The sequence below is a fragment of the Bombus flavifrons genome, chromosome 4 (genome assembly GCF_040668555.2).
Source record: "Bombus flavifrons isolate JBK064 chromosome 4, iyBomFlav1_principal, whole genome shotgun sequence".
Taxonomy (NCBI): Eukaryota; Metazoa; Arthropoda; class Insecta; order Hymenoptera; family Apidae; genus Bombus; species Bombus flavifrons.
Window position 1 is genome coordinate 6,599,066 of NC_138445.1, and position 25,442 is coordinate 6,624,507.

The 25,442-nt window shown below is 29.4% G+C and overlaps 2 protein-coding genes across 17 annotated transcripts in view; both read left to right on the forward strand.

The window, feature by feature from the left end:
* Window positions 1-321: 321 nt before the first annotated feature.
* Window positions 322-10,521, forward strand: MBD-R2 (PHD finger protein MBD-R2). 2 transcript variants are annotated; one of them, XM_069111935.1, is made up of 15 exons: window positions 322-866; window positions 3,789-4,305; window positions 4,402-4,536; window positions 4,686-4,712; window positions 5,459-5,559; window positions 5,692-5,777; window positions 6,293-6,695; window positions 6,806-7,210; window positions 7,460-8,188; window positions 8,267-8,395; window positions 8,541-8,621; window positions 8,850-9,273; window positions 9,347-9,747; window positions 9,833-10,072; window positions 10,138-10,521. In XM_069111935.1, exons 1-15 carry the CDS (start codon window positions 533-535, stop codon window positions 10,257-10,259), a joined length of 4,134 nt encoding a protein of 1,377 aa, XP_068968036.1. In that variant the 5' UTR covers window positions 322-532; the 3' UTR covers window positions 10,260-10,521. The 2 variants fall into 2 exon arrangements, with proteins under 2 accessions (XP_068968036.1, XP_068968037.1); XM_069111936.1 differs by lacking the exon at window positions 4,686-4,712.
* Window positions 10,522-10,969: 448 nt separating this feature from the next.
* Window positions 10,970-25,442, forward strand: part of msn (serine/threonine-protein kinase msn) — a 92,445-nt gene continuing 77,972 nt past the window's right edge. For 4 of the 15 annotated variants that reach the window (XM_069111937.1, XM_069111939.1, XM_069111942.1 and 1 more), the window contains exons 1-2: window positions 10,973-11,748; window positions 12,627-12,692. In XM_069111937.1, coding sequence (XP_068968038.1) covers window positions 11,683-11,748; window positions 12,627-12,692 — 132 coding nt within the window. In that variant the 5' untranslated portion in view covers window positions 10,973-11,682. Of the gene's footprint in view, window positions 11,749-12,626; window positions 12,693-25,442 lie in introns of all 15 variants that reach the window. The other 11 variants (XM_069111941.1, XM_069111940.1, XM_069111951.1 and 8 more) reach the window with 9 other exon arrangements.

A 25,442-nucleotide genomic window follows, 5' to 3' on the forward strand; every position in this document is an offset into this window, starting at 1 on the left:
TATTTTTTTTCAGTATATTATTATTATTTTTCATATTATCATAATATAAAATTTTCATAGAAATATGATGGTGGAGGTATTAACATACTTTATTAAAACAACCTTTTTATCTAGTATTAATATTCCAATGATTTTAATAACGATAAAACTTATTTGAAATTTCTTAGAGATAGGGTATTTTATTTTAAATAAAGAGAGTTAAATATAAGAGTTCAAACTTTTAACCGATTAATATTATTTCACATTAATGCGGATATTCATGTAAATAGAAGAGGGCGCCACATATTGATAAGTTTGTTTAATAAGTAATGCATATATACTCGATGTTCTTCGAAAAGTGCAGATCGATTAGTGGATCATATACGCAATTGAGCTAGTTCAGTGTTTTTGTGAACGTAAGTTGAAATATTTTCAGTTAGAAGGGTGCGTGTCAAAGTGGTTGGTACACGACTGGTTCTCTCACGTTTAAATTTTACTTTTACGGATATCCCGGGCAATGTTCTTTTGTGTTACGTTGCTATGTAGTACGTAAATGAAGCGACGACGTGTAGCGTCGCATGTTAAAAGGATATCGCTTGTGAGAACAATGAGAATGGCGCGCAAATGTTGCGTGCGTAGCTGTGAGGCCGATGTGCAAGATGCGCGTGCTAAAGGGTTACCGCTTCATAAATTTCCAAAAGATATTAATTTAAGAAACAGATGGTTGACTAGTGGTGGATTCGAAGCGAGCTTTAAACCTTCACCAGGTCAGGTTGTTTGTCATAGACACTTCAAACGAGCCGACTACGAAGCTGCTAAAGGACATAAATTACTTCTACGTAAGGGCAGCGTTCCGTCGGTTTTTGCAGACTATGACAATCATCCAGGTGCGAATCATTTGTTATTTACTATACTAGGATCTTAATATTACTTTCTTGTGAAATATTGCCAAATAAAAGAATTGTATATCTAAAAGCTTTAATTTACACGTGTTCAAGTTATTATTTTTCTTTCTCTTAATGTCTTTTTTTTAGTCAGTTTCATTCTGTTATTCTTCTTTCACTCTTTCATTCTTTTTTCATACATTATTAAATATATTTAATTTATTCCTAAATTTCTTCCTTTATTCAATATACAATTAAATAAATAAAATAAATGAATAAATATATATATATATATATATTTACAATATATATATATATATATATTGTAAAAATAATAAATGCATAGAATAGAAGAAAATATTTTTATTTGTTATTACAATACTCAGTTATTATCTATTGAAATGATGTAGCATGCTATATAATTTAATTTAGAATCAATACATCCAATGTTTACTGAGTCATATGTAGAATGTAATAGACAGATTACATACTAGTTTATACGTACCTTCACGTAGAGGACAATTTATGTTAAAAATTTCATATGAATATTTGAGTTATTAATATTATTTAAATGTTAAAAGTAATTCAATTGGACATTACAATTAATTTAATGCAATGTACTAGACAATGCTGAGTTAAAACAAAGGATTTTATTAGAACAAACAAAGAGGTAAAGAACGGCTATGAACAAAGAATGCAATTTATTTATAGGATATGCCTATTATTTTTTTGAATATGTGATTAAAACATATCTTTAAGTGAAGAATGTGCAAGATACATATTTCTTACATATATGAGATACATTTTTATATTGAAATAAAGACAATGTTAGAAATTTTTAACTTTTATAGAGTATAATCGTAAGCAGATTAATCTCACTGCAGATATTCATTCAACATTATAACAAGTATTATACTTTCAATATTTTCCATATTTTTCCATATTATGAGTATTCTGTGTATTTTTGTACTATTAAATTTCCTATAAATGCATGAAAATTCACAGTCTAATAATAAGAAACAGAATGTACTGTGCAGATGAGAAGATAGATAAGCAAAGGAATGCAGATCTGTTTGGTTATTTCTGATAGACCCAATAGAGTCATAAAGATAAGTATTATTGGACAAAGGTATCATATATACAAATAAAGCAATAAGACAATAAGACAAAGCATGACAGAGGATAATAGAGATCAGTACTGTTCTTGTCCTTATGTCATCCCTTGTAATCTTCTCACCTACCTGTAGTACAAAACTTTAGACATGGATGAGTAATCAATACATTAATACACTAAACAGAGAAAAGAAATCTCAGTTTACAATGCAATAAATAGAGAAAACAAGCTTCAGTGTACAATAGCAATAAATCTGAAATTGATCATTCACAAAACACATTATTGAACATAAGGATTATTCAACTAAATATTAAACCTTTATACAAAAAATAATTATTTCAATTTTATAATTTAAATTTGTAAAATGTCCAAATATTTTTATGAAAATTCTTTTATACCATTTCTTCTCATGTTTAAATAATTGTATATAAAATCAACAGCTTTTTATTGTTTATGTCTATATATTGTATTATAATATGTTTAGTACATTATGGTTTCATATTTTGTTTAATACATTATGATTCTTTGAACAAAGAAAAATTTAATAAATGTAAACCTAAAGTTTTCTTTTTATAAACATATTTATAGCCTATCTGTATAGTTGTTTGTAATTTCTAAATCTATGTGAAAATTTGTCATTTTAGAGAACATTATATTGGTTTAAAGATCATGAAAACCTTTGTTTTATTCACAAGTAATAATATAATTAATAAGTTTTGTGTTGTATTGTGGTATTATTTACTATATATAATAAAGAACATAATTGAACTAATGATCACATCTTATAAATATTATCTTCTATTAATATAAATCACTATCAATAGAAAAATTGCACATGAACAAAATATTTTTGAACATTTTGATATTACTCTTATTTATATATATTTATATGATGATAAAAATTAAAATGGTGATTCTTTCATTATAGTTGAAGAACTACTGTTATTACTGTTATTACTAGTTATAATTAAATCAAGTAAAAATAACAGAAACTATAAAGTATAATTATTTTGTACATTATGCTTGATAAAATTATTTGTTTTTTACATAACTATGTATCAATCTATTAGGTTTTCGAAAAATATTCTTCAAGGCAATCAGCTATTCAACATTGGTTGGGCTACCTGTAGTAGAAGGATGAATGAAAGTTTTAATGAATGAAGATTTAAAACATTGAGTGCAAGTATGGTTACTGAACTTTTAAAATGTACATTTATGTGCATTACATGAAAGTATATTTGATAGAATTTAATCAAATTACTGCATTTCATATGAAATTCATAAAAAAGAATAGATAGAGGTATCGAAAATATATCTCATAGTTATTGAAAATATATAGTTAATTAAAAAAAGACATTAAGATTTTCAACATGATTGTAATTTTAGATACAAGTATTATCACAATACGCAATTAATGAAACGTTTAACAATTTTCTGTTTTTAAGTAACTGACTGAAAGTTTTGATCTGATTCCTATTGAAAAAATATGTTATTATTAGTTCAGTTATGCTCCTCACACATTAGTTTTTAATACTAATACTGTTATCTATTATTCTGTATATTTTGTTTCATATTTATATATCTTTGGGATAGTAAATTATTAAAGATAGTTTTTAATAGTAATATCATACAATTTTATAAATAAATATATGTAATAAGAAGTATTTTAGTGTCATTTAAATATTTTATTTATAAAAGATGTTTATTAATGTATATCATCTAAGAATATTTTAAAATTATTGTAGAATAGAGTATCGTTTTTAAAAAATATCTCTTGAAACTTTAAACTTACATATTAATTCTTTTTGCAGATCCTGTAATTATGTCTGTAAAATCATCAACTTCTTATGCACAGGAAGATTTAGATCTTATTAATTCTGAAATTCTGAACTTAGAACAATCTACCTCTTCACTGAATTCTGGTCTCAGAACATTAAAGTCTAATAATTGTGGAGAAACATGTTCTTCTCGACCAGAACCATCAGTTAATTCCTTCAATTTACTAGATTCAACAGAATTACTTGATAATGGATATAAGAACTTTAATGTGAAAGAAGAAAATGTATATACTGTGAAACAAGAGATAAATAAAAATTCAGAAATAGAAGTGAATACTATGGCAGTGCAATTAGGCATTGTTGAATCTGATATAGCAATAAAACATATACAAAAAGATTTGGCCATTAAAGAGGAACTGAAAAGTATGGAAGTCGAAGATGAAAAAACATTTGATAAACCAGAAGAATTAAAACCAAAAATTTTTAATCGAGGTGGACTAACATTTTTTCCTGGAGCCAAATTGGAAGCAAAAGATTTCAATGAAAAATGGTAAATATTTGTAGAACAGTTAGTGGCAATTAGATAATTATGTTTATTGTAATAAATATTGATGAAGGATTTTATTTATTTGATGTTATATTGTAGGTATTCAGCAAAAGTAGTTGAAACTGATTGGGATGAACGAGAAGTATTGATACGTTTTGACAAGTGGAGTTCAAGGTTTGATGAATGGATACCAATGGATAGTTCAAGATTACGTGTATTGCAAACACAATCAAAGTAAGTAAAGATATTCCAATGAATCTACCACAAAATTATTTGAATTAATAGATACAGAAAATAAAAAAATGTTTACGTGAATAATTTTTGCCTTGATTTATTATATAAAGCATATTCTGCATTACTTATAGACCTATTCTTTTTTAAAGCGAACAAACCTGGAATCTACCATCTCAGTAAGTGGATATTGTATAATTATTAGCTAGGTGAAAAGAATTTGTATAATCTATAGTATTTTTATGCAGTAACGAGAAATGTTATTAAATTATTTTATTTTTTACGTTACCAATAATAAATTTTCTCCATTTTTCTCTTATCTTTTCATCTAAATCTATAATTTTAATAATTTTCATAATTTTAAACTATAGGTGTTCTACATCATCCTATTACCTAAAAAATGGAAAAGAAATTTTTGTGATCTAATAAAACGGACTTATTATTTTTATTTTTCTAAAATGTGTGTGCACAGTTGTATATACACATATTTTACATACTTCAAGCTCCTTATTTTATATTTAGATATCATTTCATAAGTTATATTCATAGAAGCTGGAATATTTAAAACAGATTCTTTTTCAGAATACATTTTAACATTATATAAACTGTCGTTCACAATAACTTTTAAGAATTATAATTACAATGCATTAGTGTTTTTTCTTTTCTCTTTTTCCCCCCCTCTCTCTTTTTCTTTCTCAAATGAATGTAGTAAAAAAAAAAATGTTATTAACAGTCATACAGACTTAAAAATATAAAGTAATCTATATTTACATTTGATCCTTATTTATTTTTTGCACAGTGTTTAAATATCATTAAACAAAGTTACTGTTTGTATAAGAAATTAATCTATCATTTGAATCTATTTGTCATAATAATTAACCATATTTTTTCCAAATATGGTAATAAATAAATTTGAATCTCTTAGGGAAACAAAAATGAAAGACTTTTCAATGGGAGAAAGGATACTTGCTACGTGGGCTGATGGTAGAAAATATCCAGCTAAAGTAAATGCCGTCTTAGGAAACGGTAAGTGATCTAACCTTAACTACGTAAGGTACGTATATGAGAATTATGTATATTGTTAGTTTGACGTTTCGTGATAGGACATCCTTCTAATTCGAGAAATGGTACTTTTTTAATTTAAGATTATTTTTACAGATAGATATGATGTACTGTTTGATGATGGATATACAAAGACAATTAAATCGTCAAAAATGACAAAAATCGCTACAACAGTCACAAAGGTACAGTGCTTATAGTAAGGTTATGTTATATTAGCGTTAATGTAAAATTCAATCAGCTATAATTACTTATTTTCTTGTAATTATTAGTAACAGAATGTACAGTAAATTGAGTTTTGAATTTGCTTTATTCGTCCAAACATTGAAAAACAGTGATAATTGTTGAAAATATATTTTTATAATCATGCACCACTTTCTTAAAGTCAATGAGGAAAGTATAAAATAATTTTATAAATATGTTATATATGAGTTCAACAGTTATTACATAAATAATATACGACGTTATTATCATAAGTTAAAAATTTTATATGACATGAATTATTTCCTTTTTTTCCTTTGAACTGAATTTCACAATTAAAGAATTTATATTATTATAGAATAAAATTAACATTAAAGTAGATAATTTATTTTCTATCCTTTGTTTCTTTGAAAATTGTTTTAAAGCTTGTAAAATGTATGTATTCAATAATAGTAAAGAAGATGAAGAAAGTGAAATTTCATTGTATTGTTTGTAACAGCAACCTAGTCAAACTGAAGAATATATAGGAAGCAAGCAAGAAAGAAGAGATAAGAACAGAAAGCATACAGTGATGGAGTTATTTCATACACATTATAGAAAACGTTCAAAAAATGAAACAGATAAATTAATAAAAAAGGAAGGAATTATAGTTAATGAAAATGTAGAATGCTTTTCGGAAAATAAAATTGATTTAGATGGAACTTTATTTGGGCCTTGCTATGATCCAGGCACAGATTTATTACGTGGGTTTGACACCAATGTATCTAAAATGAAAGCTTATCCTAAAAAAAGTAAAAAGGAAGTATCTAAGAGTGAAATAGATCAAGTAGAAGATGTGGGTCCTGAATGGATTGATGGAGAACCTCAGGGAACTGAATCTTATATAGTGGATGGAAATGATGGTATGTCAAAAGAAATGGAAATTTACACTCACTATTCTTATTCTACATTATCATCATTTATGTGTATGAGTAAAAATGATGTGAACGTGTAATATGTTTGTTTCTTAAAGGACCACGTCGATCAATAATAGTTGCAGACAGAAGATTACCACCTGGATGGCAAAAACATTTTACTCAAAGAAAAGCTGGTACATCAGCTGGAAAATGGGATGTCTTATTTCTTCATAAATCAAGTGGAAAAAAATTTAGATCAAAAAATGATATTAGGGCATTTATGGAAAATCAGGGGCAATTCGACTTTGATCCAGAAAAATTTGATTTTTGCATTCATCGAAAAAAGAAAAATCAAAGTCAAAAAGTAAAACAAGATATCGTTATGGATACTCCAAAAAAGATTAAGACTTTATTGCCTAAAACAAAGGCAGCACCAATAACTGAGAATTCTTTACCTGTTCCCCCAAGTACACCAGTTACAACATTATTATCTACATCAAGTACATCTATTAAAGATGGTGGTAAGATTCCATTTCTTTGTTTCATTTTTATGTTTTTCATATTTTATTGAGTTTACTTTTTTATGCTTACCTATATTAGGAGTAATTTATTGTAAGTATTAGTGGATAATATTGTTTATATATATTACGTATTATTAATTAACCAAATTAGACTAAATATATTTTTATAAATAAGTGTGTAAATAAGTAATATATAAAGTTTGTTTAATGTGTTGTTAGAAAAATAATTCTTTGTTTATTTGTTGACAGCTGTTTTTATTGGTGGACTTCGAGTAGAAATGGAGGACAGTGCTTATAAATGTCCGAAACAAGGGTGTAGTAAAACATTTAGGAAGGAAAATCTTCTACAAATGCATATAAAACATTATCATCCAGAATATTCGAAATTTTTGGGATCTACGCCAAATGTTGCAGATTTAGCTTATGCAAGAACAATTGGGGAATCTGTTGAAGATATTATTCCAAAAAAGTCAAATAATTTGCTAGAAAGGTGCAATAAATTTGGAAAGAGAAAATTTATTCAAGATAAATCATTGTATGGTTCATCATCTTCTGTAACAAGCACTCTTCAACCTATATCGCCAACAGCAATTGTACCAACAACAGTAGAAACAGAGGATGAAGTAGACCAAATGGAAAAATCCAATGATGTGCAAACAGACGATATTAAAATGGATAGAATGTCTCCAAGTTCTAGTCATAGTTTAGATATGGATGATGAGATTGAACAAAAACAGGAAGATACGTGTGCAATGTCGCCAGGAACATTATTTGATATGAAAATTAGGGAAGAAAAAACGCAAAGTGGCATTAAGACACTTCTTCCGGTAAGACCAGCCATATCTTCAGAAGCACAGCGAATTGATAGATCAAAGTCTTTAGATGAAGCTATTCATATCGACAAAATAAAAGGTCAAAGGAAACGACAATTATCAGAATATAGTTCTGATGCATTAAACAGAAGTAAAAGGCGACATGGTAATAACTTAGTCATTATAATTTAATCATTCTAATAAATTAAAAATATAAAATGTTATTTTTTAATGGGCATTCTAGAATTTCCGGACGAGTATGGTGATTTAGATGATAGTACTATGGATATAGAAGGAGCAGGACCGACTACACCCACGTATAGATATAGTCGCAGAAAATCAGATTCAAGAAGTGACGAAAATAGCCAAAGTAGTAAGTTGCTTTTTACTTTGATATGCGATTTTCAATATGAATAATTTTATATTGAATCCTACTTTTTAATTTTGCTATTAACATTGGTTTATTTCCATGTAATAAAGATGGTATTTTACTGTTTTATTATTTTATTTTTCTTTAGGTCAACTAAACGATTCGCGTGTTGAAAAGGATGATCCCTTGAAAGGGAATATTGGTAAAAAAGATACTAATGATGGGGAAGGTATATTGTTTATTTTTTCAATGTTTTTCTTTATTTTATGTCAAATTTATATTGATCTTAGGTTTGAGTTATAAAATGTTTCGATGTATAGAGTATTTTTATTTCTCATATTTTGATATTTATTTCATAGTTTCTTTTAGTTTAAGCATATATTTATGCATGAATTGTATCTTTAACCATAAAGGATAATTATCTTTTTATGGTGACTTAGCAATTGTACTTTTGTAGAGAATGAAGGAGTTATGATGATGATCAATGGTGAAATGGTGAAAGTGGAGCAGCTTCGTAGGGAAGAAATAATAAATTGCACTTGTGGATTTATGGAAGAAGATGGTTTAATGATTCAATGCGACCTTTGTTTGTGTTGGCAACATGGTCACTGCAATGCAATAGAAAAGGAGAAGGATGTACCTGAGAAATATGTTTGTTTTATTTGTCGGAATCCATATCGGCAACGATTATCCAAAAAATATTTTCACGATCAAGATTGGATAAAGGAAGGAAAACTACCAACATTATCTAGCCGAACAAAAAATCAGCATCGAGTTAATCAAAGAACAGCTATGTTAAAACGTTCTTATGATCTAGTTGCTGCTCTTTTACACATTCAGCAAGTTTTACACAGTTTAAGAGTAAAAATCAATGTAGCTCAGTAAGTATTACATAACTATAATTAAATTGGAAAATATAGAAAATGATTATTAATAATAAAATTTGTGTGATAGAAAGAAAGATCATCCAAAGCTATATCTGTGGGCCAAAAATTGGGAAAAAGTTGAAGTACCAAAACCAAATGTTACACCAGTACCAATCATGGAGATTATGAAAGTAGGAAAAGAGTGTACAGATATTCCAAGTGAAGGTTTTCATCGTATTGAAGTAAAAACGGAAACAAAGTTCAGTTTAAGAGATGATCATGATGAAAAGTCGATAGCCTCAGATTCAGAATTAATGAAGATATTAGAAGAAGATAATATAAATCCAGATGACTCTAAAATTAACGGCAAAAAGGAAGATATTGTACATCAAACTAAAAGTAATATTCTTCTCGATGCACTTACGAAAAATGATACTTCAGAAGGAAAATATACAAACTCATTACCTTCAGAGGTGAAAACAGATACAGGTAGAAAAAGAAAACAAATAAAACAGAGATAAATAAAAATATATCTTTATTTATAACAAAAAAATAATATTTATTTTTTATATAGATTTGTTAACCAATCAATCAGATATATACGAGAATAATGTATCACCGACAACTATATCAGCGAATCACATGCATGAAGAACTAAATGAACATGAAATGTCAGCACCGTTGCAACCTTTCATACCACAACCAGAAGCGCCAATTGACCCAGGAGAATGTCGAATGCGATTATTAGAACACATAGAACATTTTCAACATCATATAGATGCAAAATTAACATTTATCGAGGCAGAAGTTTGTGGTTGGTAAATTTTGTTAAAGTATTTTATAGATTGGAAAGAAAGTCAAATACAAATCTTTTTTTAGCTTTAGAAGCTATGGATCCTGAAGATACATCTACCTTAGATGTTCAGCCCCGAACTAAACAAACGGTTCAAATGCTTGTTCGAGATTTAAACACCGTACGAAAATTAGCTGCTTTATGTTGAATATAAGTAATATTTTTAGAAAATATTTAGAAATAAAATTTCTAAAAATATAGTCTGTATGTGTAAAAATTCTAATATGAATCTAAAATCTTATTTTTTATAATGTTGAAGAATTATTATGAATATAATTTTAAACAATTTAGTTGATACTCAATTGAGACAATTAGGAACACCATACAGCTGTATTTTATATTGTAAATATACACTGTTTTATGTGTAATTGTAATTAAATTGATTAAAAAATTATTTGTATGTAAATACATTGCTGTTATTATATCAGTCCTGTATTTTCTAAAAATAAGTATAATTATAACATAAATTACTCATAATGGAAGTGTTATAAAAAGAACATACATAAAAGTATTATTATTCCAAACATGTTTTAGTGTTATTTAAAAATATATTAGGTTTTAATGAAAATTGTATTAAAGAAAGAATGTTAAACGGCCATCTTTTTTATTTTTAATTATTTAAATTTTCCATTTGTGTGAAATATGGTGTTGTACATTTACAAAAGAAATAATCATTTATGAAATATACAAATATTATTAAAATATATCATACTTATTAATTATAATTGGGAAATAGTGAAACTATCAGTGAAATGATTTTTTGTTTAATTTTATTTTATGATAAGAAAATTAGGAAGGGAAGTAAGTACTTGCCGCCATCATAGTTGCGCTGATGACGTCAAGAAGCATAGTGGTATACAATCGTAGCGCACGAAAAACAAAGACGGTGAAAATATTGTCTACATTAAGAAGAGAGAACAGAAAAAGCATGTGTGCGCACGCATAAGAACGAAGAAGATAGTAAGAGAGTGCCAAGGAGGGAATGAGAGGGAATAGAGGCGTGCAGCAAGCAGTACGACAGGACGTAGAACGGCCGCTGCCGTGGTGTTTGGGCTCGGCTCGGTTGTGCCGCATCCGTTATGACGATACGATAATCCAGCGCTTAGCGCTGTGAGTGTGTAATACGTTACTTGCCATTACGCATTATTGATATTTATATTTTACGAAAAATTCGGGGAGAACGTGATGGAAGTGTATTGTTTTCTAATCTGATTGGTAAACTGTTCCTTCGTTGATCGTTAGAGTTCTTTCATACGCCATGTGCCATTGCTCTATGTGTATTTCCTTTCTCTTTCGGTTGTGTTCGGTTAAATTTTCATGAAAATATTCGTGTAACTAGTTTACCGGTGAATTATTTTAATAAAAATTTTCTATTAGTGATCCTGGTGTTCTGTGTAGTGTAAGTGCGAAGACGGAATTTTCTTCTTTCTATATCCCTACATTATTATACGGTTTAAATTGTAATAAGGAATAAGAACAATAACGAGAGAAGCAGAAAAGGGGATAGACGGTGGATTTGCTGAGCTCAAGTGGAAAAGATATCTCGCAAGGAGCGCAAGTGGCGTATCAAGATGGCGCATAATTTGGCACCGAGCGTCAACTGTTCGCTCGACGACATTGATCTGAACGCTTTGAAGGTGCGTTACGACTTTTAATGCTTTTTATTTATCAGGTATAATCTAATATTTAATGATATTTGTTTATGGACGCAGAAGTCTATTTTTTGTAGTTTCTATGAATTCAATGATTGATAATTAACCTCATAAGAGTAAACGATGATTATTATTCCTTGGTAGCACCACAGCATAATGAAGAAAGAAGGAAATAAGAGAATACAATTTTGTTGAATTTCTGTACAATTTTTAAAAATTGCTCTCTAAATGCTTTTTAAAAAATAAATTAAGGAGATTCGAAGTTGTTTAGTTAGTCATTTTTGTATTTTGTTCGCGTTTACAGTTTTGGACTGATTTATACAAATTATCTAAAAATTAAGATTAACAGTTAATGTTGTGAACAGATATTATACATACAATTTTTACGTACAGTATTATTAAGTAAATATAAAATTATAGTTAGTTATTATTATCTCATTTTTCTCTCTTTCATTATTGTATTATTTTTCATTGATGCAAGAATTTTTTATTTCTGATAAATTGTAATATATGTAACTTTTTTTAGAATGTGAACTAAATATAGTGCATACATGCATACACTATGCAGATGTGTATACATGTACCTATTAAACAAATATTAACAGTTTATATTATTTGAATATTAAAGATTTAAGTATTGTGATACATCTATTTCTTAAGGACCTATAAAATATTTAATAGTGTCTTAGTATATGAAAATAACTGATTGGAAATTGTTGATTCAAATATTATTTTATACATAATATACATCATGCAGTGTATTGTATATATACATCGTACAAAAAACATGATATACAAATATAATTTATACTTAAATTGTATATGCATGTATATATACTTATATGTGTGTATGTGTGTTATAGGAACCAGCAGGTATTTTCGAGTTAATCGAAGTTGTTGGTAATGGAACATATGGCCAAGTTTATAAAGTAAGTATATATTACAAGTTCATACATAGTAATATTTTAGATTTATCTCTTTCTTATGAATAATATGAATGAATAATAGAAAATTTGTATAGAATCTTGATCAAGAATTCAATATATTTTAAAATGTTAGATTACATAATAATAGTAGTTTATATGTCAAAGATCTGGTACTGTTCTTTGAAATGATAATTGCTTTTAGTAATTTATGGTACTGAAAGTTATGATTTTAGATTTTTATTATTCAAAGAATAACTATAGTTTGTCAGAATAGTTAAATGCACGTATACAAGTAGTATACGGTATGAGGTAACTTATGATTTTTGAAGAATAGTTAAATCTCTGACTTTCTTAATTTTTTCCCTTATTTACATTACATCTAGCTACAACTTTTAATTACTTTATTTTTATACACATTACTATGTTATATATCTTTTTATATATATGTGATTTTATGAAATAAATACATATATAATACATATATTATGAAATAAAAAAAATTTTAAAGCTTGATTGTACAAGAGATAAATGCATCTATGATTTTTAAAATTTTTACATGATATGTATCAAAATTAGTGGTAATGAATTATAGGTTAATACAAAATGATATTTTTATGACTACTTGATATTTTCTTAAGATCCATACACACATATGTCAAGATTCATGTACAGATATTTACATATAGATTTATATTAACTTAAGCATAAAAATAAATAATGATTTAGCCGACTTAAATCACAAAATCAAAGAAAATAATCATTCATTTTGAAAGAAAATCTCTTGCGAATTATCTTCAATTTCGGAAGAAAAATATATGTATAAGAAAACGTAAATTTCAATCGGAAGAATGCAAAAGATGCATCATACGATGTTAAGGTATAAAGAACAAGGCAGACTTTAGCATTATTAATGTTGTTTTACATGTACATTTTTTGTATAGTGTAAATTATATCATATATTAATTTGTGCTTTTTACAGTGTGTATAGTTTTCGTATTATCAGAGGATGTTATAATATGTAGAGTACATTGGATGTGACATGATGTGCCTAATTTTTATTTGCATATTGGTCAAAAATTAATTTGTACATTGTTATGTTGCTCAGAGACATTATTATGATTCTTACTTTTGTATGTGTATGATAATAAAGAGTAAGAGGGGAATGAGGAAGAGTGCGATGACCTACTATTGATGACGACATAGAACGAATGAAACAGCCGTGCGCATGAGTACAAACGATTAAACGCTGTGTTGTCAATTTGTACTGATTCCTCAATTGCTTATATCTTTCACAGTCAAAGAATTGTTGAAAAAATTTGTGTAAGAAATTAATCAGGAGAAGTGATAGCTGTGTCACATATTTTAAGGTCATCAGTAGAGTATTGTAATATTTTATAACGCTAGTATTTTCTTTCTCCTCACTTCCTCTCTTTTTCGATAAAATGTATGTTACGTTAGATCAACTTGTAACTTAAATAAGAATTGAAATAATAAAGAATAGTATATACATACAGTAATATAAGATTTATCTTCTATGACTATTGACTGTCATTAAAATGGAAATTACAGATTTAAATTATGTCAGATCATTTATTCAGCATTTTAGTGCAAGTGTGTGCACTTTTGAATTTATGGTCATTTTAATAAAATTGTTTAACATTTTTCTTATCTGGATTCACCCCCTTCTCCTTCCTCTTTTATTTTTATATTTAATTTAGTTCCTCACTTTCTCAACTGATTATCTTTTTGTTAATGCACTATTTTGGTACGTATGTCAGTTATTCAGTTATATAATCTCATGACTTCAAATATTATCTTTTGGTTTAAAAAGAGCATGCGATCTCTTTTTTTCTATATTTTTTATATACCAAATTTTAACGTTCTTTTTAATTTATATGCATCCTTATTGGGATAGAAAAAGTAGTTCTTGCGAAATATATTTGAAGAAAAGATGAGAATTGAGGTTATATTTTTTAGAATATTTTGGGAACTACAGGCTGCAAGACATCTTTTAAAATCCCTAACGGTCATTGTTAGTTTATACACAGGTGCTATATATGGTATATATGCTATATATGGTCGAAATTAATTTTCAATGAATAAATAGTAATAACATAATGGAAGACAATAAATAATAAACAAAATTTATTGCTCTTTTCGACTTCACACACATATGTGACATAATAACATGGTTTCATTTGATATAAAAATCATATTCTATACTGTTCCATCGTGGTATAGTATCTCTCAAAACATTCTCTGATCCGATGCTCTGGTGTTCGAGGACATCACGAAAGTAATTAGTTTGTTGCAATGAACAGAAATTTTAGATCCAATAATTTTTGTCTCCATCGCGTAATTAATTTTTTATCGACGCTGTCCTTTAGGCGTGACATTTATACCAGTATTCTCATTCTCATCAGTTTCTTCTATTCATTGTCGCCAGAAATTATTAATTACGTCACTCGTCTTTTTATTGGAACTATGTCACTCTCGGAATTACTATCATAAATATTTTCAGAATAACCGTTATCACTTTCTATGTAGGTATATCACAGGAAATGTTTTGAGTCAATATAAAATTCGTCACCATACTTTTAATTTTACGATATACGTTTCTCGTTAACACTCAATTTTCTTCTTGTCATTTTAGAATACTATCCATTAAATGTTATAAGGAGCTCGAGTCTCTAATTGCGTTAAAAAGAAAAAACGTGTAAAGTGTTATTGAGAGCCTTGTGTATAGGGTACTCCGGAGTGTGTCAAGATTTTCGATTAAAATACATTTGAACAAGAACAAATTATTGAACTTATAAAGATCTCGAAACGTGACACTGACTTTTTGTTGAATATTTACATAATAAAATTGTAATATGACATTACTTCGTATTCCGACTGAAAGTGAAAGTGAATATGTAAACTTGGAACTTTAAAAACAGAGCTCTCGTTCAATATGTATGATGTTTATATTTTGAAGATTTTTCCAACTATTTTGTTTTATATACACTTTATAGTTGAAACAGTACAAATACTACGTTAACGAGATAACATATTTAAATATTAATTACAGGTAGTAGATTATGTATATATGTAAGAAATAATAAGAAATGCCGAGAAATGGGATAAGTTTGGAACCAGTAATAAAAACAAAATTATGAATTTTGGCAATTGTATATTTTGACATTTTATTCCACATATTTCGATCATTTCTGGTATGTAGTTACAATTCGAAAGATAAGCAAACATAATTCTAATGTAAGAGGACAAACAATTTTAAAAACAGATTTTCTTTTTTGGTCTATAGTTCATGTATTTATATAAATTTAACTGAAAATGAGAAACAAGAAAAATGATTAGACATATTCAAATATATATTTTAAATAAATAACTCTTTTCTTTAAACTTTGTGCCTGATTTTTTTTCACTACATGCAATTAAAAAACACACATGCAGCTTTCAAGATTCGAAAACTATTTTCATTTCATTGATGATTGGATGATTGTCAATAAAAATACGCGCGGTACAGTTTTCTAAGAACTATGTATGTATATAAATTTCAATAAAATCGATGAAAGCTGCTTTGAAATGTACCTTTTACGTAGTTTAGTTTGCAAGTGGTGTCAGTTATCTGTTTCCAGAATTGTAAAGGATTAAATTTATTTTAATCTCATCGGTATTATTAATAAATCCCGTTACTATAGTTTTACATATTTTGTGGGAAGATAATATTCATTATTATTTTATTGTTCATAATTCGTTAAGTACACGTCTATTAAATAAATGATTTAATTTGAGATACACACAGTCGTGGACAAAAATAATTGGATGATAGATAGTGTCCAAAAAAGTTTGGCGGTGGATCATGAGATTGGTACTTAAGAGCGAAATAACGAAATCATGATTGCAGAAAAGCATATTGATATACAGAGTGAAAATTTAGAAGAGGCTATATTAAAACTGTGTTTCAACGTAGGATTTGTCTCTCAATAAATGATTTCAAAAATACAGTGTCAGTATTTGAAAATATTAATCAAAGTTATATTGGAAATTTAATAAACAATAATAATTTAAATATATATATATATATATATATATATATATATATATATATATAAAAGTCATGAATGAATAAAAGTGATATGAAAAATTCAAAGTTTTTAACTTCACATTCAAGTCCATTAATATTTCATAAAGTAATTTATACAGTACCATGTTTGAAAACGTAACTATATTTTTTACATAAACCCAAGATATTTTTCATCAATTTATACATTTCAACGGTATTTTTCAATATCTTTCAATAAGCAAGAAGGAAACCTATCTTTAACGATTCTATCGAAAATCCATATTTATTTTTAAGTAAGTACTAACAACTTGCCTTTTTCGACGGAAAGTAAGCAATGCTAAAGTTGCGATCATTAAATACGGATATCTTGAAAATAAAAATTTATAATAACTCCGACGTTATTCTCTACTTTATTCAAACACGCATGCCATTACAAGGCGTAACGTGTCTTTAACGTGTGTTGTAATGTCTTATGCGTTCGCCGCTAATATGATTTATGTTACGGTTATGCTATTAGAAGGTATCTGGCAGTTTGAAAGATGGTAGAATTGCGTGTTTCTAGACCTAGAAAGTCAGCTTTTCACTGGCAAGCCACATAAACGTGCCATTGGTCAGAGATTATCGAAGAGCTTCGATAAACGCCATGCATCAGCATGCAAAGAATAATTGACTAAAGCACAGAAAATTTCGAAACCAGGAGAAAACTTTTCAGAATAGTCACAAGTACTACATTAAGTATTGTTGGAATCGCCTCACCCCATCTGAAGCATAGGCGGGTATAATATCAAACAATCATGGGATCTAGTTGAATTATTTAGTCATGACTCACAATACGTATAGTGACTCGCAAGAGTATTTATTTATTTACCATATAAAACTTTTATGTTGTATGTGCATATTATGCATGTTACATAAAACATGAAATTTCGTTAACCCTATTATAGGACGCAATTGCCATGATTATATTGGCGAGATTTGAATTTAATCTGAAAATAAATGTAGAAGTTACAAGATATTTACTCCAAACTTATATTTAGGAAAAAATGAGTACATGGTATGAATATAATACGTGTTAAAGATGTTTCCATTGAATATTGAGACGTATTAACATTGTGACTGCCTGTTTAAATACTTTCGTGATCTCTGTAAAGCATCTGTATACGTGTGCTAAATATCTTATAACTTCTGTATACATTTTTGGAATTGTTTGTAACTTCACCAATATAATCATAAGAGTTGCATGCCATTGCAGAGCTAATGAAATTTCAAAATGTCTAATATAACAAACGTAATATGTTCATGAGACGTGTTGGCAAATGTGCGAATACTTTCAAAAGCTTCTGTAGTTTGATTTATTGCAAATTTTGATTAGAAGATATAAGAATTGAATAAAGGTCAAGTTATGTTTTAATCAGAGACTTAGAATAATCAAATTCTATTAGTTTAATGTAGTTTCAATTAGGCAGCTAAGATTTACTAGAAGTTTTAGCGTAGTTTCGATCAAAAGACTCAATCAACCAATCTCAATCTGGAGATTCATTACTTAGGAGAATCCTATTTAGAAAAAACTCTATATAGTACCGTTATGTGCTATCGGTCAGTCGTCGATGATCATTATGAATGACGCATGAGCGATTGCCTGATCGTCACTTAAATCAAGTGCGTTAAGTAAATTATATATACCACCTTGATCATATACAAATTCAAACAAAACGTTGATATTTTTATTATATTTTGAACATTATGATATAAATATATTTCTCTAGTGTTAACTCTTTAATTCTCGCCGTAAATGGTATTGCTAATGATTTCTGCATTTCGGGGTGATGAAATGTAAGCATTTTGAAATGTAAAACATTTATAAATTAGAAGTATAAAGTTATGGGAAATGGTACATTCAAAATTCATAGCATGTATGTATGTATGCATTAATAATTCACTAGGTGAAGTGCACGCTTAGGCATATGTGTAAATGGATTTCCTGATGATAAGAAGTAATGTGGTTGCTTTTTATTGGTGTGCGTCATCACATACTTCATCACAAGTTAATATACAAGCAAGCCTTCGCTCTTCAGCGGAGGGCTAAGCTTCCATAAATCATGAATCACCACTTTCCCAAGACTCCACAGTTGTATAATTTTCCATAGATAAAGCGACGATTGCGTCTTTGTTACCACAAAATCATGTAGCAAGTATTATTGAATTTTTATCAGTAGTATTTCTCAAATCGTTATCATAAATAATAATCTGGCATTCTTTCCGCGACTTACTTTCAAAATTGGCAGCCCCCGTTATCAGCTTTTGAACTATTTTTTGCAGTCCACTCACTTGGGTGCGGCTGGTGGTTTTGACTGGTTGCATCAGGACGCGAGATATCTCGTCTAGTGTTATGAAGGGGTTAAAGTACAATTAGGAAAAATTCATCGAATCAAACATCAGGTGAAAGAAATGCCTAAACGGTTTCCTAAATATGGAGAAGTCTGTCCAATTACTTGATCTATTAAAATCCGATGAACTGCTTTCATTTTATTTCTTTAAACACGTTCTAATGTTACGAATAGTCCTTCTTTTACAATTTCTAACAACGAATGTAACATAACATTGGACATGAAGCTGACGATATTAAATATTTCTTATACAACATATAATATTCTGACTTAATAATCTGATAAAGGAGTTTTAGTAAGTATAACTATATTTCGACAAAGATGAACGAGATATGCTAGTCCTCAAGTACAGATTTACCAACCAATATTTCGCAATTAATACTTTTACAAATTTCAAAATGTAAATAGAATTGTTACCTTTTTGGCCTTTATTAAACATAATTGTAAATATTTTTAACTGACACGGGTAACTTCGATTCGCCGAATAATTTCGGCTCGATACTCTGAAGAACAAAGTTGTGTTTAGGAACATGTATGGGAGATCTAGGGTGATATCGTATAATGTAGCCAGAATATTGATGGATGTAGGCGTTGAGGTAAGAGGAATGTTACATACATTTTTAAAAGTAAGATTATATTTTTTGACGCATTGATAGATGTAATTCGCTATTCCTTAAAGAATAATTCCTTAAAGAAATATTAGCTTGTTATAGGGGTGTCCTGAATTGTAACGTTATAAAATAGCGTTTTTTTTGTGATTTTTTTTTTAGAAGGGAAAGAAAGAAATGAAGTTCTTGAATTTTGAAGTATGGTTTTATATATATTTAACGAATACAAAAAAATTCTTTTTAAAGTAAAAAAAAAATTATAACAGATTTCTAAGCCTATCTAATGGGCATCTTGTCGCTGCAGTCTTCAATCGGCTGGAAAGATCCGCTTCGTAATTCTTGACTGAAACAAAAAATCAAAAAAGGATTAAATTTTTGTTTTCTTGTGGGTGAACTAAAAAAAGGTAGAAAAAAATGTGAAATTAAAAATTTCGGCGGGTTTAAAAAAGAAATGTGTTTAAAAAAAAAACTTTAAGGTGCTATAACAATTATTTAAATAAACTTTTTGACGAACTTTTTTAGTTCACTTAGAAGAGAATTTAATACTGAAGAAAAAAATTGTTGGTTCAATTAAATAAGTCGTTTAGTTTTTTTTTGCTATTACGCCCACCAATTTAGAAAAATCGTGAAAATAAAAACTGGTGAAAACGCGTTTCAAAATTTTCAATAGGAAAAAATATCAATTTTTAGTTACTTACGTTGATAATCTGCTAATCAGCTATTCCTGGTCAATATATCAGTCCTTCTACTTCTTCAAAAGCCTCACTTTGATGCATTTGACAGAGTCTACGAGCTGTACGAGCCTCTTTACGGCTAAATGCCTGGCGCTTGTTCTCTCTCTCGATCCGTTGCGTGTCAACGATATCAGTAAACATTTTGCACTGCTGGTCTGTATTCAAATTAAGCAACTGCATGACACTCAGAATCGCTGAATACCCTTCGTTGAACATACCTGCAGCCGTGTAGGCAGCAATTTCAACGATCTTTTGGCCCGAATTGAGGTGTTTTGGAATGATGAGCCAAATTGTTGAGTTGAACGACTCATTGGAATTTTGAGTATAACCGCCTAAGCATCGCGTTAAAAAGGTTATCGTCTGGGAGATCTTCATAAATTGGGCGAATGTGTTTCTCAACTTCTTCATTAATCAATCGACCGGGATGATTCAGCGTTGCTGTTACAGTTTCTTTCATCTTTTGGACTAATGGCCAAACCATAATATTTTTACGATGTGTACAAATTTTTACAATCTGAACAAAACTAACCGTTAATGCTACAAACTAGTAGGTAAAGCCACGTACACTAAATGAATCATACACAAGACTCGACTGGATACAACCATAGATTGTAACTATTCTATTGAACAACCCTTCAACCTTTTTTAGGTATGAAACTCTGAATAGAAAGTCGGAGTGGCGAGCGCTCACATACCTGCTCCACGCTCGTCTGCTTTATATTCTTGGAAATATTTAGAATTGGCCTTTATCACTTTGCAAATATATTCTTAGATAGTGTATCTATCGATTTAGGCAATAAAAAAAAAAAAACGATTTTTTGACATTTTAATTCAGGACGTTCCCTTATGTCAGAAAACTGTTACTTTCTTTTAAGAAGATGTAAATATTTTCGAGACGTATGTTAACGAGTACCTGTATCAACATTTACGTTTAATGATTTAGTTTAACGCTACTGCTCATTTTATAGCATATGTTCAGTAATTCGTAGATCTCCGAAAATATTAATAATAATCATAATTTTTAGTTTCTTTTCAAGATGATTAAGACATTTGTTAGGTAAAAAATAGTTGGTAGATATCAGAATACGATGATGTATTTACATTTCATCAAAATTATAAGCTGAGACTGAAATTCTTTCTAAAGAATTGTCAGCAATTGTTTTCTTATAAGATTAAAATATATTCTATTATATTTTCTTTTAATTCAAACTAAAGTATTTAGCATTTTCTTTGGCTTGTAACGCGTCTAATGTTATATTTAATGTTTCCTTTACACTTTATACAAATGAAATTTGGTAAAACTTGTAATTTTTTGCAAAATTACAAAAATAAATAATTTTATACAAAACATCAGAATAGAGATCACAGATAAATGTTAATAATTATAATAAATGCTAATCTTTTACTAAGAAATTGCTTCATAACTTGAAAACCAAAACCGACGGAGAGTTATTGAGAATGAAAATCTTGATAATATATTTCACAGTCATTTAAATGGGCGAGGTCGCCATTCCCAATAATTAAATTCTTAATAATTATATTTAGTTAATTAATTACAATCGTAATATCTTCTCCGTTTAATAAGACAAATTATAAAGAATACGAGATAGAAGAGGGAAAAAAGAAGTTAATAAATGTATTGTATTTCTTTCTACATAATATGATTCTATAAATATAAATTTAATTCCAAATCAAGTTTTGCACCGATTATTTACGTATCCAGCGGCTTTGGTAGGTACTCGCACTGATAAATATCTGCTGATATACAGAGTGAGGAACATAAATCGGAACACCTAAAGCGGAATATCTAAATATCTTCGTTCTTAATGGTTGTATGAAAAAAACTATACAGGACAAAGTTATGTTATATGGAGAAGCACGCGCAGTGGTAGATCATGTTTTTTCCGAAAGTCATTTTTTAAATAAGATTTGAAGGTAATCAACATTTTTTTGTGGGACCATATATTTGTTTAATACATTAATCGATCCATCTCGATATTCCCTACAAAGATTTAATTTAACAGTTACATTAACTCTAATTGTTCAAATTGAAAATATGAAAGTCAAAGAGGACATAAATATGTCGGAGTAGCGTTCGGGTCAGGATTGTGGGTGTTTGGTGAGTCTTCATTGAAATTAGCCATCGTTGCGATATAATAAAGACACAGTTTATTAGCACAGGCACGGATGATACAAGTTGAACAATCGACTGTGGTGATTAGGCACCCGCGATACTAGTAACAATGGTCTCGGGTTCGATAACGAAACCGCGGTCAGAGGGATGATGGATGAACGTGCTCGCGAAGTCTAAGTCCGCACAATAATTCGTAAGAACGTTACTTCCTTCAGTTGACGAGATCGCGTGAAAGAATGCCTTTTCCGTCCCGATGATGCCACAGAGGAAAACTCTATCGGGCTGTGTCTAAGGGCACGAGATCATCGGATTCGTCGAGGATAGTCTTCGTTCAGGGAGTAAGGGAAATTGGCGTTGCTGCTAATTGGTCAATTTCCATACCGGTGATTAGAAAAGGTGCTAATTGCCCTCGAGAGAAGGTGGCCACGGAACAGAGACCGTTAGAATGTTTACTGTCATGTCTTACCAGGGATACTTCTTTTAATGGTGGTTATAAAATACCTTTGTTAGACAAAGCGTTCATCCCTTGACCGCGGGTACGTTGGCGACCGACGGTCGCCTCGAGCCCAAGCTCATTATTACTAATCCCGGACGATTACAGTTAGGTTGGATAATTACAATTGTTTAATTTCAGCTATAGTAAACTCCAGGTTAAAATGATGCGGGATTCCCCAGCATTCCAGAGGCTCCTGTGTTCTTTCCTCTCCGACAAATACAAGGAGACCATTTCGCGTTTTTCCTTGTTTTCCATATATTGTTGATTCTTGATTATCGTAATTCATAATAATAAATATCAGGATATTAGAAAACAGCTTCTCGTATACCGATTGTCATATATTTCAAACTAAATGGTACAAACAAACAATTCAGCGCTACATAAAATCTTATACGTCCCATACCTTTCTTGTCAATAATACATATTATATTTCTTAATATATTTTTAAATATATGTGTCTTAATATAAGTAATTCCTCCTAATTGCTTTCATTTTGTAGTTCAAACCATCTAAGCCTTTTATGGAGTGCTATTATCAAGTATATTTTCAAAGTTCGTTCGCTTCTGTATTCGTAGCAGCGTTTATAAAATCTAGAAGAGTTTCCTGGATATCATCTTGTGTGTCGGTATTATGTTCCTTATCAGTTTTAAACCAGTTCATCACAGCGATACTGTCGCACTCTCCGCATCCTGGTAATCTATTCAGTTTTGTAAGAGCTTCATCTATGTCTTTTTTTATTATTTCGGACTCTTCCGAACTCTGTTCGCCCTCATCCTTCAAAAGCTTGTTCCACGCGTTTTTCAGTATTGGATTCTCGACTTTTGACCAAGCATTATGTACCATACGACAGCAATCATCTATATTTAATTGGGAATAGATGTGTATAAGTTCTTCCTCTGAAACGCTGTTAGATGTTGGCATTAATGATTCTAGCAATTCGTTTCCGTACATTCGTTTAAAACATGCGATTATTCCACGATCCATTGGTTGTATGAGCGGTGCAGCGTCATATGAATAGTACATGATTTTAACAAATTCATCTTTTGTACTTATTATCCTGTTTTCGTGATTCGAGCCACCGTTATGTAGCAACAACAGAGTTTTCTCTCTGTGTCCGTTTTTCTGTTGTCTTTCTGTAACTAATTTTAAGAAACATTTATTGAACCATTCATTGAGTATGTTATTGTCCATGAAAGGCTTGGTGTTAGTTTTATTCATAATTGATGGATCACTTGGGTGAAAACTATTGAAAAATGGAAAATCCTCAATCGTGGTAATTATTAGTACCGGCAGCTTGTGACATCCGGTAGCATTTGCACAGAGAAATGTAGTAACTTGTCCTCCGCCCATTCTTCTCCTTGATTGCGATTTCTCAAAGAGCAGAGTTTTTTCTGGTACTGCTTTCCACATTAGTGCTGCGCTATCGGCATTGTAAACATTATCCAATGTGTACTCCCCGTCTTGCAGAAGTTTTCTAATCTCAGCTTTGAAGATATCCGCTTCATATTGATTTCCTAAATTTTTGCTGATATCCTCTTTACGGAAATTAGAACGTTCTTTAAATCTTGCCACCCAACGGAGACTGCCTTTAAAACTATGATTTGTGCGAAATTGTGCATTCAATTCCCGAGCTTTATCCTTTAAGATTGCATTTGTTACATTTATGTTTTTTTTTGTACATTGTGTGTAAGACTGGTGAAGAGCTTTGTGGAAATTCGCAACAGAGCCTCCCGCTCCTAATACTATAGTGTAACGGCTAGTAGCTGCTGAGTTGGTCTCAAATAATTTTATTATCTCTTCTCGTCTTGATCTTATAGTGGACACGGTGGCACGTCTAATACCATACATTTTTGCTATGGATCTATGAGACTCACCTTTGTCTATCATCTGAAGGATTTCATATTTATTCTCAACTGTCAACCGTAACCGTTCTCGAGTTGGAGCCATTATTGTTTGTAACGTTTCGAATGTAAATACCGCACTGAAATGTTGTGACGAGATTTTACTTCAACAGTTACAGTCGTCGACAATCTTAATAGGGAGAAACAAATACTATATGGATTATATACCTATATAGCTATATACGTATATATGTATATGAGATACACTATGGAGAATTATACAACATTCTGATGATTGAACGTTCGGATAATGTATGTATGTGATGTATAATCGAGGTTATACTGTATATCAAAACAATATTCGACTAATAAAATAATTTTCGACCAAGAGTTGATAGAAGCAAGCAGCATGAAAATGAGAATTTATTATGAGAATAATGAAAATAACTTTATTTGCAAATAGTTTACTAATAAATGGTTTTTTGTA

Excerpts from the sequence above, each read along its gene's own strand:
- MBD-R2 (XM_069111935.1), top strand. The coding sequence starts at position 533 with ATGAAGCGACGACGTGTAGCGTCGCATGTTAAAAGGATATCGCTTGTG. Across the intron at positions 4,306-4,401 it reads AAAGATTTCAATGAAAAATG|GTATTCAGCAAAAGTAGTTG; the intron begins GTAAATATTTGT and ends GTTATATTGTAG. Across the intron at positions 9,274-9,346 it reads GTAAAAATCAATGTAGCTCA|AAAGAAAGATCATCCAAAGC; the intron begins GTAAGTATTACA and ends TTTGTGTGATAG.